This window comes from Cherax quadricarinatus, chromosome 53 (genome assembly GCF_038502225.1).
Source record: "Cherax quadricarinatus isolate ZL_2023a chromosome 53, ASM3850222v1, whole genome shotgun sequence".
In the NCBI taxonomy this organism is placed as follows: domain Eukaryota; kingdom Metazoa; phylum Arthropoda; class Malacostraca; order Decapoda; family Parastacidae; genus Cherax; species Cherax quadricarinatus.
The window spans coordinates 12858317-12873173 of NC_091344.1; the positions used below are offsets into that span (position 1 = coordinate 12858317).

Consider the following 14857-nt stretch of genomic DNA (forward strand, 5'->3'; position numbering starts at 1 on the left):
TAAAAACAAAAAGAAAGAAGTAACCTAACCATGGCAGCCCTAGTCCATGAACCTGGTACCCCCGGGCCCCTTCTTGATACCGCACCCCGTTCTGACCCCGCCTCATCTTTGGACCACTCTTCAGACATTCCTCATGCCTCTGTACCTATTGCCGGTGCTGTTTCCTCACCCGCTTCAGGTACTGAGGCCTCGACTGACTCCTTCGATTTATCAGACCTTTGCTCTCCTCTGACTATGCTTCCGGCCTCTCCCTCTACGGTGCGGCAATTTTCAAATCGCCGACCCGTTCCACGTCGGACCAACTCTGGTCCCACGCCTAAACGTCAACGACAATTACCTGCTGATGATACTTCTCCACCTTCACCTTCTCGTTCTTCTCAGAAACGATCGACACGTCCTTCACTACCTTTCCACGCTCAGTTTCAGACTGAACAGTGGACTAAATTCTTCACTTTACGACCAACTTCCTCTACTGCCTATCTTTCTGACCATAGTATTGGCAAGGCACTCCTACGCCATGTTGGTAAAGATATTTCTTTTCATGCTCTTAAGAGCGGTACGCGCATCATTACCGTACAGAATGCTACCCAGGCTCGTGAGCTCTCTCGTCTTTCCCATATAGATACTGTTCCTGTCACCCTTGAAAAACATCATTCCCTCAATTCTTGTAGTGGTACCGTTATTCTGCCCCATACCATAGTTCAACAAAATTTCCAGACATGTGGCACCGACATTCTAGAACAGCTGGAACTCCAAGATCTCCCAATCCTCAAGGTAGACACTTACGTTCTTCCTGCCCGTGGGCGGAGACGATACCCTAGCAATGTGGCTCGTTTAACTTTTGACAGCCGAGAACTCCCATCCTCCGTTTATATAGCAGGACATCGGTTACAAGTTCGAAAGGTGATCCCTACACCACAACAGTGTAGAAATTGCTGGCGATTTGGCCATCCAGCGAAATATTGCAGATCTATCGCCGAATGCCCAGTCTGTGGTGCCGATGACCATTCTAATACGTCTTGCAATCGATCTCCCTCTTGCCTTAACTGTCATGAGGCTCACCCTTCGTACTCTCGCCGTTGTCAGGTCTATTTAAACGAGCGGGAAATCCGTTACCTCAAAGAGACAGAAGGTCTCCCTTATGCCATGGCAGTTTCTCATCTCCGCCTCCAAGGGAGACTCCCACGTGTTTCTTATTCCCGTGTTTCAAAACGTCCCCCCACTTCTGGTATCCCATCTTCTACACCCACCTCTGTGGTTACCTCTCCCATAATCACTCCTGTATCTAATCCTTTTGCTGTCCTCGGCTCAGACGTCCCTACTTCAACGCCTCAGTCTAATCTCGCTTCTTCGAGTTCTCTCTTACAAGCCTCAGTATCGACGAGACCTCGTACGACACCTCTTCCCAATCGTCCCTCTACTTCTCAAAAGTCAAAAAAAGGTCCGGTAACACCTCCTACCCATCTTCCACCTCCTCATTTTACCCTCCCTGTCTCTGTCCCTAGTTCTTCCCCTCTCACTGGCTCAGTTACAAGTGCAGAGGTTCACCCTCCTCCTCGTAATGTACCTTCCTCCCCTGTTCCCTCCCAAGTTTCTTCCTCTTCTGCCACCTCCCAGGTTCCTGTCTCTTCTGTCCCCTGCCACGCTTCTCCAGTTCCCTCCACCCTTTCGCCCCCCCTACCTTGGTACAGTCCAATACAGTTCCAATCTTTACTCATCCTCCCCCTACCATTCCCAATATTGTCTCCCATACGACATCTCTGAATTCCGAAACACTTGAAGCAATCTCTGAATATATTGCAGAGACCAAACCATCAATGGACACTGATCCACCTTCCGCTCTTTCTCTCTCCTCTGCTCCATCTGCGCAACTCCTTTCTTCACAGCGCACCGTTCCTTCGCTGCTTGAACATTTTCCACTGCCTCCGCATGTGGACTTTTCTAACCCTTCTAGTCCGTAGGAACCCTTACCTGCGGATTTCAAGTATCTTTATCATTGCCAATCATGGCCTTCTTACAGTGGAATATACGCGGCCTCAGGGGTAATCGGGGTGAGCTTCAGATGTTACTCTCCCAGTTTACCCCTGTTGGTGTTTGCTTACAGGAACCAAAATTGCACTCTGCTGTTATTTCTCACATCTCAGGCTATAATTTATTGTATTCTTCAGATCCTTTTCCTGATGGGACCTTTAATGAAAGTGCCCTTCTTCTCCGCACTGATATTCCGTACCATCAGCTATTTATTCATACTTCGCTGCATTACACAGCAGCCCGTATCCACTTACATAGGTGGTATACGCTCTGTTCTTTATATCTCTCTCCTTCTCGGGCATTATCTATTCCGGATTTTGCCTTCCTTGTTTCGTCATTACCGCCACCGATTCTGTTACTTGGTGATTTTAATGCCCACCATTTCCTCTGGGGAGGGTCTCACTGTGATTCCCGTGGAATTCAGTTAGAGGCTTTTCTTGCCACCCACCCCCTCCATGTTTTAAATACAGGTACTCACACCCATTTTGATCCTCGGACTCATACTCTCTCTTGCATCGATCTCTCAGTTTGCTCTTCCTCCGCCGCATTAGACTTTACTTGGTCTGTTCTCCCGGACTTACATGACAGTGATCATTTCCCAATCATTCTTACTTCCCCTTCATATTCGCCACCTCTTCGCACCCCACGCTGACAATTTAATCGGCCAAATTGGAACCTTTACTCACACCTGACTGTTTTTAAAGAGGTTCCTTCTTCGTCCTCCATCGATGAGCTTTTACACCTCTTCTCGTCCTCCGTTTTCACCGCAGCTTCTCATTCTATACCCCAAACTTTGGGCAGGCATTCTCAGAAATGCGTGCCTTGGTGGTCTCCTGCTTGTGCTCGTGCAGTACGTTTGAAACGCGCTGCATGGGGCAGGTACCGGTACAATAGAACCACAGAGCGACTCCTTGATTTTAAACAGAAGCGTGCGATCGCTCGCCGTGTCATCCGTGACGCTAAACGCACTTGCTGGCGAGATTATGTCTCCACCATCACCTCTGCTTCCTCTATGAGTGCAGTCTGGAAAAAAGTACGAAAACTGAGTGGTAAATATTCTCCTGACCCGGCTCCTGTTCTGCGGGTTGCCGGTGTTGATATAGCAAACCCACTAGATGTTGCCAATGAAATTGGCAATCATCTGGTCCGTATTTCTCAGGGACTCCATCTATGCCCCTCATTTCTTTCCTCAAAGTCTGCCAGAGAGTTAGCACCCTTGGACTTTTCTTCTCTCAGAGAAGAATAGTATAATGTGCCTTTTACACTTCAAGAACTGGAGGCAACACTCTCAGCTTGTCGATCATCGGCAGCTGGGCCCGACGACATTCATATTCGTATGCTACAACATTTACATCAGTCAGCCCTTGCAGTCCTATTACGCCTTTACAATCTTATTTGGTCACAAGGAGTTCTTCCACAGCTGTGGAAATCCGCCATTGTTCTCCCTTTCCGCAAACCAGGCACTACGGGACATGAAACCTCCCACTATCGTCCCATTGCTCTTACCAGTGCAGTTTGCAAAGTAATGGAACGTCTAGTAAATAGACGTTTAGTGTGGTATTTAGAGACACACAACAGTCTCTCCACTCGTCAATATGGCTTTCGTAAGGGACGTTCTACCATAGACCCCTTACTGCGCTTGGATACGTATGTTCGTAATGCCTTTGCGAATAACCACTCAGTTATTGCCATATTTTTTGACCTTGAGAAGGCATATGACACAACTTGGAGGTATAATATTTTAGCCCAAGCCCACTCCTTAGGCCTTCGAGGCAATCTACCATCCTTCCTTAAGAACTTTTTAACTGACAGGCATTTCCGTGTTCGGGTTAATAATGTGCTCTCCCCGGACTTTATCCAAGCTGAAGGTGTCCCCCAGGGATGTGTTCTGAGCACAACACTTTTTCTCCTTGCTATTAATGATTTGGCTTCTAGTCTTCCATCAAATATTTGGTCATCACTCTATGTTGATGACTTCGCTATTGCCTGTGCAGGCGCTGACTGTCACCTCCTTACAGTTTCTCTCCAGCATGCAGTCGACCGTGTTTCCAATTGGGCCACCACACATGGGTTTAAATTTTCCAGCACTAAAACCCACCAAATCACTTTCACTAGACGCTCTGTCATCTCTGATCATCCTTTGTACCTCTATGGCTCACGTATCCCTGAACGTGATACAGTCAAGTTTCTGGGCCTCCTCTTTGATCGTAGGTTATCCTGGAAACCTCACATTACCTCTCTGAAGGCAACTTGTCACAGCCGGCTGAACCTTCTTAAAACCCTTGCTCATCTTTCGTGGGGAGCTGATCGTCGAACCCTCCTTCACCTACATTCCACCCTTATTTTATCGAAACTTGATTATGGTGACCAGATCTATTCAGCGGCATCTCCTGCTACTCTCTCTAGCCTTAACCCCATTCATCACCAAGGATTACGTTTATGCCTTGGTGCTTTTCGCTCTTCCCCTGTCGAAAGCCTCTATGCAGAAGCGAACGTTCCATCCTTATCTGATCGCCGTGATGCCCATTGCCTGCGCTACTATGTACGCTCTCATGATCTCCGCAATCCTTCCATTTATAGAATGGTCACTGATATTAGTAGACATTCTTTATTTGTTCGCCGCCCCTGCTTACTCCGTCCCTTCTCTCTTCGCCTTTATTCGCTCTTGTCTTCTCTTCAACTACCACCTTTCTATGTACATGTAGCATCTCACTTTTCCCTACCCCCCTGGGAAGTTCCAGCTGTTCGAGTCTGTTCTTTCTCCCTCCCTTGCTCGAAAGCCCAACTGTCTACGGTCGCTTCCCGCTCTCTTTTTCTTGACCACTTTCACTCTCATTCTCATGCCATTGCTGTGTACACAGATGGCTCTAAGTCTTCTGACGGCGTAGGATTCGCAGCAGTGTTTCCGGACAGCGTCGTACAAGGGCATTTACTATCTTCAGCTAGTATTTTTACTGCTGAATTATATGCCATCCTTACAGCACTTATCCGTATTGCATCTATGCCTGTGTCATCATTTGTGGTTGTCTCAGACTCCCTTAGTGCTTTACAGGCTATACAAAAATTTGATACACCTCACCCCTTAGTCCTCCGTATCCAACTTTGGCTACGCCGCATCTTTACTAAGCATAAAGATATTGTTTTTTGTTGGGTCCCTGGTCATGTTGACGTACAGGGCAATGAACAGGCAGACACTGCTGCGCGGTCAGCAGTACATGACCTACCAGTTTCTTATAGAGGTATTCCATGTACGGACTATTTTGCTGTAATATCTTCCCACCTTCACACCCGTTGGCAACAACGTTGGTCTACTATGCTCGGCAACAAACTTCAGTCTATTAAACCGAGTATAGGTTACTGGCCGTCTTCTTATCACCAGTGTCGAGGTTGGGAGACTACTCTCTCCCGTCTTCGCATTGGCCATACTCGTCTTACTCATGGATATCTCATGGAGAGGCGTCTTGCTCCTCTCTGTGAGAATTGCCAAGCTCCATTATCAGTCAGCCACATTCTGTTGGACTGCCCACTTTATCAACGAGCACGCAGAATTTACCTCTGTCGTCGTCTTCGCCCCGCTGCTCTCTCTTTACCTTCCCTTCTCGCTGATGGACCCACCTTTCATCCGGACTCTCTCATTGACTTTTTGACAACGACTGACTTACTTCACAAATTCTGATACTTTCAGCCCTTTCTACTTGTATCTCTTGCTACCCTCTACCCCCGTACTATCCCCTGCCCCGCTGTTTTCTGTAACCTGCTGATCATCCCCCCTCCCTTCTGCCATCCAATTCCCTTGCTTCCTTCCCTACCCTGCAACGCTGTATAGCCCTTGTGGCTTAGCGCTTCTTTTTGATTATAATAATAATAATGTGATCACTTTCCCCAAGCTCATCATTAACCTCAAGATTATTAATTAGTGAATCTTTGTTGGCAAGAACCAAATCAAGCAGATTGTTTCCTCTAGTTGGTTCTGTCACAACCTGTTCTAAAAAGCAATCCTGAACCGTATCAAGAAAGTCACTAGACTCAAGAAAGTGGAGCATACTCAAGGTGTGAGCATACTTAGTGTCTCATGCAGAATCTTGCAACCCCTACTGTCAAGCAGATGCTTGACAGTAATAATTACCTTGAAAAGGAACTCGTTACTGGTGCCAGCGAGGAAGATGGGGATATAGCCCTGCTTCGTGGCCTTCAGCAGGTCCTCCAGGGAGTCTATGGGAGCCTCGAAGGATGGTCTGGCTAAGAAGGCTGTTAATGACCCCGAGTAGATGGCTGGAGGAGAGGATAGAAGACATTAAATGCATGAAGAAGAATTTAGATAATGTAGATTTTATATACATGGAGATGATGTTAGGTGTATTCAGCAGAACTCAGATTAGTAGAGAAGAGTTCATATGGATGAGAAGTTACATAGATGGAGGACACTTTACATGGATAGTGATTTAATTATTAAATATCTACTTTTTGGATAGTGTAAAAAGGAATTAATATGCGTTTAATGAGCTTAGACTAAATACGGCAATAATGAACTACTAAGAGAGTGTTTATGTTATACTTTAACTCTGCGCGATTCTGACTATAAATAATACAGGTGAAGGTATACCATAAATATTATAGGCGAAGGTATACCATAAATAATAGAAGTGAAGGTATACCAGACCATAAACAGCTCGCGAATCGACCACTCCTCCGTGATGACCATGTTGCCCTGCCACACCAAACACCTATATATGTTGAAAATCAGGTATTGTAGTGACCGATGTTCTGGAGCTCTCTCATGGTCGTATCTTTCTGTGTGTATGGGAGCCCACGAGCGGTGGATATAAGCCACGACCCACACAAGCGGTCCCATGAGCACTGTGGTGGTCCCCAGCAGGATCCACATCTGTTAGGGACCGAGAAAGGAAGCTAGCACGTGCAGGTGTCAAACAATGCCTAGGAATGAGAGACAATCAGGTTCGATTCAGAGAAGGGAATGATAGTTCCAGTTCTAACTCAAAGGTATTAAGTAACTTTGACATATAACTTACCTGGAGTTTACCTGGAGAGAGTTCCGGGGGTCAACGCCCCCGCGGCCCGGTCTGTGACCAGGCCTCCTGGTGGATCAGAGCCTGATCAACCAGGCTGTTGCTGCTGGCTGCACGCAAACCAACGTACGAGCCACAGCCCGGCTAATCAGGAACTGACTTTAGGTGCTTGTCCAGTGCCAGCTTGAAGACTGCCAGGGGTCTGTTGGTAATCCCCCTTATGTGTGCTGGGAGGCAGTTGAACAGTCTCGGGCCCCTGACACTTATTGTATGGTCTCTTAACGTGCTAGTGACACCCCTGCTTTTCATTGGGGGGATGGTGCATTGTCTGCCAAGTCTTTTGCTTTCGTAGTGAGTGATTTTCGTGTGCAAGTTCGGTACTAGTCCCTCTAGGATTTTCCAGGTGTATATAATCATGTATCTCTCCCTCCTGCGTTCCAGGGAATACAGGTTTAGGAACCTCAAGCGCTCCCAATAATTGAGGTGTTTTTTCTCCGTTATGCGCGCCGTGAAAGTTCTATGTACATTTTCTAGGTCGGCAATTTCACCTGCCTTGAAAGGTGCTGTTAGTGTGCATCAATATTCCAGCCTAGATAGAACAAGTGACCTGAAGAGTGTCATCATGGGCTTGGCCTCCCTAGTTTTGAAGGTTCTCATTATCCATCCTGTCATTTTTCTAGCAGATGCGATTGATACTTGAAGACTCATTTACTAGTTCTTCTAAGGAATGTCGATGATGTACAAATGGAGACCCCATTCAGGTATTAAATTGTAAAGAGTTCATTACCACTGCAACTTAGCTAGCATAATAAGGATATAACAAAGCACTTTATTCCTAATGATAAGAAATCTGAAATTATCAGGCTTCATCCACATTTTGCATTTACTAAATGAATGAATTTTTTCACCATCATTTACAGTAACAGTAAGCAAACAATATCAGTAATAAATATATCACCACCTACGAGAGTAGTGAAGGGAGAGAAGATAGCAAAAGCTATATTTCGTGGAGCAGGTGCTCGAGACACTAATATGGTCGACTCTTGGAAATACGGCTGTGTGAAGTCTACTACTTCCTCTCGAGCAGCTAGAAAAGGAAATTATTATTATTATTATTATTATTATTATTATTATTATTATTATTATTATTATTATTATTATTACTATTATTATTATTATTAATGGTTATTATTATTATCATTATTATTAACAACAATAAAAACAACACTATTATTTGCAGACTTATGCTCATAAGAACATAAGAACATAAGAAAGGAGGAACACTGCAGGAGGCCTGTTGGCCCATACTAGGCAGGTCCTTTACAATTCATCCCACTAACAAAACATTTTCCCAACCCAATTTTCAATGCCACCCAAGAAATAAGCTCTGATGTGAAAGTCCCACTCAAATCCAACCCCTCCCACTCATGTACTTATCCAACCTAAATTTGAAACTATATTGTATAAAGATTTATTTACTTTTTATAAATAAAACGTTTGTGATTTCTCGATCCAAAGGACTGAAGCTACCATTACTTGGATCGAATATTAACGCGTCTCATTCCTCAAGGCGCTATATGTCCCCTATGGGTTTAGCACTTCCTTCATAGATTACAAAAAAAGTAAATAACCCTTCAGCTGGAAGGCTTGAAACTTGGGGAGTCTGTTGTTATGACTGTGACGTGGAGGTTCAGACTCCATGGCTGGAGCTTCAGGGATTCTGCCACTATGATTAAGACGTGGTGGTTCAGTCTCTATGACTGTTGTCAGACATGACCTGTCAGACAGTCATTGTGTCGTTGGTCGTGTGGCTCGGGCATGACAAGCTAAGGTGTGAGACAGGTAATGGAGACTGAATCAGGAGTGGAACTATCCTCCCCTTGGATCAAATCTGACTGCCTCTCATTCTCAGTTCGCAGTTCTGTAGGTTTAGCTCTTTCCCTGATTAAAATGCAGGACTATCTAGAACTACAACCAATGCCTCTGTATCCATACCTAATAAAAATTATTTTACTTCTAACTAATATCCACTTACAAAGGTGCCACAGGGCCTGTGTGAGCTCTTCATTTGGCTAACTTAAAATCGTTTTTAATAGCAGTGACTTACCATTTTTGTTAGTTTCAAATTAGATATAAATAGTATCGTGTACCTACCCTGATTTTATCCGACACACTGAAATGTCAGAACATGTATGACACAAAACAGTCCTAACAGTTAATAGGTAAAACACATGTGCAACACCTAGAGTTCCTAAGGTGTTTGCATATGTGTCTTATTCATCAATTTGTCTGCACTCACCAGTGATGGTAAGTTCGTCTATAGCGATGTCAGCTTCATGCCTGGCTACCATACCAATGATGCCTGATATGCTACCGTCGGGCTGCGGCCCGCCCCACTGTCCGTCCTCAGCAACACGAACCACGTACCTAATTAAGTTTATTCAGGTATACACACAGTTACATAGGCTATCATACATAGCAGCATATGTGAAGAGAACCTAGGTGTGGAAAATTGCATTTATCTGAATGTATCATTATGTACATAACAGTAAATGAACAAAGATAATTATTATTTATCAGTTAGACAAGTAGGAATTTGGGACACCTAGGTCGCAAAAAATGTCCCCCTTCGATACCTACCACTGTCATATCCACAAGTTGCTCTGGACCTATTAATAATAACTAAAAGATACATCACCAGGAATGCTGGTAAATATATAAATTTGTGGACTGTATATTAAAAATAATAAATGGTTATATATATATACACATATACATAACAGAAGGAGAATATCTTTTTGACTGGAGACCAAGTTGTATCATACTCAGAAAACCTCACTAACTAAATTTATGAAAACACTGGCCAGAATTATAACATAAATCTAAATAGCTTATCTGAGGTTCCTGGAGTTGTCTTGTCCAGTCGCCTGATATCTCAAGTTATGCAGGAATGCACATCCAACAATTTCGCCTCCTATTTGAGAGGTGTCAATCCAATTTTAACCTCTAGAGCACGAAAAATTCTTCCCATTATACATTACCGTTAGTGTCCAATTAAAACAAAATGGCGAGTGTCCTGCGCAGGCGCAGCTTCCCGTTTTCGATAACAAATTTTATTAAATACAGTATGACCATCTATTTACATATAACTACTGTATTTCTGGAAAATATATACAGTATTTTCCACACTAGGATAACCCAAAAAAGTTAGACAGTGACTTATTTCCATTGGGGTCCTTATTATTATTATTATTAAAGATTAGCCGGTATTCTCCCGGCCCGGGCCTTTTCCAAGTGGTGGCCCGGCCTTGGCTCCTTCTTTAGGGAGTGCCTGAGACCTAAGTCTCCCATGGGAGGAGGCACAAGTACCTCCTCATCTTTGGGACCAAGTGTCCCCAGGCCTAGCCACAAGCTAGGCCTCTCTGGTCTGCCATCCCCGCCCCAATGGGGCTAATGGGAATGACAGTCTTATGAGCTAAAGGTTCGGGCTCAGGCACCTACCCTACCCTAGAAGGGTTAGGCATGGTGTCGATCACTGGGGTCCTTTTAATACCTTATTATTATACAATGTAGGAGATATCTTATTATTATACTATAAAGGGGATATGCTAGGAATAAGATAAAAAGAGTTATTTACATTTACATGAATGTTAGCTAAAAAAAAAAAAAATCATTCTCCTCCTTTTCCGTCGAAACATTCAATAGGTACCTTTTGGCTCTCTTCTTGAATTGGCTTATGCTATGGCTGGCTTTGACATGTGCAGGCAAACTGTTCTATTCCTTTATTGTTGTACAATAAAAGGTGTTTGAAGCCTGGCCACTACTACAAAGTTGTGCTTTCTCCACCTCCTACTATGATTGCTTCGGTTCCCAGCCTTGACAAAATTAGAAACTAACAGCAAGATATTCTGGACACTGATTGTGAGTAATTTTATAAACCTGATTTAACTTCAGTTGTTTTACTCTGTCTTCAACATTCAGCATATCCAATTGTTGTAATTCATCCTGGTCTATATGTTCTCTTGGACCCAGCCCAAAATGAATCTTACAATTTTGTTCTGGGTGATTTGCAGTTTATTTTTCGTTTTTTTTGTCAAGACAGAGTACCATGAAGAGCAAGCGTAATCCATATGACATTGTATAAGGGATAGATATAGGGTCCTGCGAGCCTCAGTAGGTAGACATTGTGCTTGTCTATAGAGGAACTTCAGTCTGGCATTCGCTTTCTTTACTACACTGTTCCCTATCAGTTCTCCTGACATGCATGGGTCAAAGGGGATTCCCAGATATTTTACTGAGGAAACTGAAGTGATGGGTTCCCCATTACATCTGACATTAAAATTATTTACCCTTCTCAGTTTTTGTTTCGTGCCAAAGAGTAAGTCTTCCGTTTTCCCGAGGTGTTACGATAGTTTGTTGTCTACTAACCATTTACTGCAGGAATCCAGTTCTAGGGTTATTACATTAGCTGTATCTTGTGGGTCTTTACCTGGCACTAACACAACACTGTCACCCACATACAGTAGGAGTTTGCATTTGACACTGATGGACATGTCATTTACATAACATAGAAATAATAAGGGACCGAGAATACTACCTACGGAAACTCCACATGCTATCGGCAGGGGTTCTGATTCTGTTTTGTTGATATTGACAATTTGTTTCTTATTGCTAAGATAAGACTTAAACCAGTCTATGGAACCTGTTACCTGGAGTTTACCTGGAGAGAGTTCCGGGGGTCAACGCCCCCGCGGCCCGGTCTGTGACCAGGCCTCCTGGTGGATCAGAGCCTGATCAACCAGGCTGTTACTGTTGGCTGCACGCAATCCAACGTACGAGCCACAGCCCTGCTGATCAGGTGTTTGTCCAGTGCCTGCTTGAAGACAGCCAGGGGTCTATTGGTAATCCCCCTTATGTATACTGGGAGGCAGTTGAACAGTCTCGGGCCCCTGACACTTATTGTATTGTCTCTTAACGTGCTAGTGACACCCCTGCTTTTCATTGGGGGGAATGTTGCATCGTCTGCCGAGTCTTTTGCTTTCGTTGTGAGTGATTTTCGTGTGCAAGTTCGGTACTAGTCCCTCTAGGATTTTCCAGGTGTATATAATCATGTATCTCTCCCGCCTGCGTTCCAGGGAATACAGTTTTAGGAACCTCAAGCGCTCCCAGTAATTGAGGTGTTTTATCTCCGTTATGCGCGCCGTGAAGGTTCTCTGTACATTTTCTAGGTCAGCAATTTCACCTGCCTTGAAAGGTGCTGTTAGTGTGCAGCAATATTCCAGCCTAGATAGACCAAGCGACCTGAAGAGTGTCATCATGGGCTTGGCATCCCTAGTTTTGAAGGTTCTCATTATCCATCCTGTCATTTTTCTAGCAGATGCGATTGACACAATGTTATGGTCCTTGAAGGTGAGATCCTCCGACATGATCACTCCCAGGTCTTTGACGTTGGTTTTTTGCTCTATTTTGTGGAAGGAATTTGTTTTGTACTCTAATGAAGTTTTAATTTTGACCAGCCGGGCTGTGGCTCGTACGTTGGTTTGCGTGCAGCCAGCAGTAACAGCCTGGTTGATCAGGCTCTGATCCACCAGGAGGCCTGGTCAAAGACCGGGCCGCGGGGGCGTCGACCCCCGGAACTCTCTCCAGGTAAACTCCAGGTATCGGAGTAATTGAAATTTCTCATCGTTGAACTTCATATTGTTTTCTGCAGCCCACTGAAAGATTTGGTTGATGTCCGCCTGGAGCCTTGCAGTGTCTGCAATGGAAGTCACTGTCATGCAGATTCGAGTGTCATCTGCAAAGGAAGACACGGTGCTGTGGCTGACATCCTTGTGCATGTCAGATATGAGGATGAGAAACAAGATGGGAGCGAGTACTGTGCCTTGTGGAACAGAGCTTTTCACCGTAGCCGCCTCAGACTTTACTCTGTTGACTACTACTCTTTGTGTTCTGTATGTGAGGAAATTATAGATCCATCTACCAACTTTTCCTGTTATTCCTTTAGCACGCATTTTGTGCGCTATTACACCATGGTCACATTTGTCGAAGGCTTTTGCAAAGTCTGTATATATTACATCTGCATTCTTTTTGTCTTCTAGTGCATCTAGGACCTTGTCGTAGTGATCCAGTAGCTGAGACAGACAGGAGCGACCTGTTCTAAACCCATGTTTCCCTGGGTTGTGTAATTGATGGGTATCTAGATGGGTGGCGATCTTGCTTCTTAGGACCCTTTCAAAGATTTTTATGATATGGGATGTTAGTGCTATCGGTCTGTAGTTCTTTGCTATTGCTTTACTGCCCCCTTTGTGGAGTTTACCTGGAGGTACCTGGAGTGGGGCTAGGTCTGTTGCCGATAGCTATGCCGATAGCTTGAAGTTTCTTACATAAGATATTGTGGTTGAGAATATCGAAGGCCTTTTGAAAGTCTAAGGTGCATAATGGGTCCAGGGACTGGGCCGCAAAGTTTTGATAGCTGAGCAAGTTACAAAGATAATGAACTGTAGGTAGATCTGGTCACATTCATGACCAAGTTACAAAGGCAATGAATCATCTACACATCTATACATGGTTACAATCATGAACAAATTACAAAGTAATAAGCAATTCACACGTCCACACCCGGTCACAACTTTAATGAGTGGTACTGTGCATCACCTTACCTTTGTAACTTTTTCAGCTATCAAAACTTTGGGGCCCAGTCCCTGGACTTATTATGTACTTCTAATTTTTTTTTCACTGCCGCCCAGAGGATGGGTATGGGGTGCATAATAAAGATATTAAACTAACGTTAACAGCGGTGACAGAGGCAGCTTATTCTTACGTGAAGTTGAATTTTTGGCTGAGGGTGTCGAGGATGCTGACGTCGAGACCAGAGTCTGCGGTGGCCACTCCGTTGGCTAGGTAGCGAAGGCCGAAGAATGGCCAGTTGTCGACCACGGCCACCACTAATTGACGGCCGTGGAAGTCCCTGTACAACTGCTCTAGTGAGGGCAACACAACACTCCTCACAGACACAGACGTGTTATGGCTGCCTGCCTTATGTCCAGCCATCTTGCCCACCTGGCTAAAGTGGTCTACCTTCTGGCCAGAGTGGCCCTCCTGTTGGCCTAAGTGACATTCCTGTTGGTCTAACTGGCCCAATTGGTTCCCCTGGTGATTAAAGTAATCCACCTGCACCACTCCTCGGCGCTCAAACCTGTCAAAGAGAAGTGAAAGGTACGATAGTGGCATCGCCGTTGTTAGTTTGTTAGGTTTAGAATCTAAACTATGTGTATATAAGCTAAAAGATAAATCCCTCTTTGGTGTATACAGAGTATACATCTGTTGGTATATATACATTGTTATGACATCCTCACGACAGATTTCTCAGACTTGCAATAGATGTAACACAATTATGACACCTTTTCACCTTTTGTAAATTGTGAGTTCATTACCTTTGTAATTGAGTTCATTACCTCTGTAATTTGCTCAGCTATCAAAACTTTGGAGTCCAGTCCCTGGAACCATTATGTACCTCTGTAATCTTTTGACTACCGCCCACAGGATGGGTGTGGGGTGCATAATAAACATATTAAACTAACTAATTTTCACTGACTTTCGACAGACTTCCCCAAGATTCACGACAAATTCCCTGCATACTCATTACAGGCTTAGCAGGCATTCCTTCGGAGGAAGAGGGGATGAAAGGTGTCTTGATCCAAGGAATTAGATACACCCTCCTCTTTCTTGAGCAGTTAAAGTTTAATATCTTTATTATGTGGTAGTCAAAAGATTACAGAGGTACATAATGGGTCCAGGGA

General features: G+C 44.4%; 1 protein-coding gene across 1 annotated transcript in view; it reads right to left on the reverse strand.

The window, feature by feature from the left end:
• LOC138854243 (probable glutamate receptor) overlaps window positions 1-14288 on the reverse strand; it is a 65715-nt gene extending 51427 nt beyond the window's left edge. The window contains exons 1-5 of the mRNA XM_070096260.1: window positions 13879-14288; window positions 9358-9485; window positions 8024-8145; window positions 6661-6916; window positions 6158-6303 (exon numbers count right to left, since the gene is read on the reverse strand). Of these exons, the coding sequence (XP_069952361.1) occupies window positions 6158-6303; window positions 6661-6916; window positions 8024-8145; window positions 9358-9485; window positions 13879-14288 (1062 nt within the window). The remainder of the gene's footprint in view (window positions 1-6157; window positions 6304-6660; window positions 6917-8023; window positions 8146-9357; window positions 9486-13878) is intronic.
• Window positions 14289-14857: the final 569 nt, after the last annotated feature.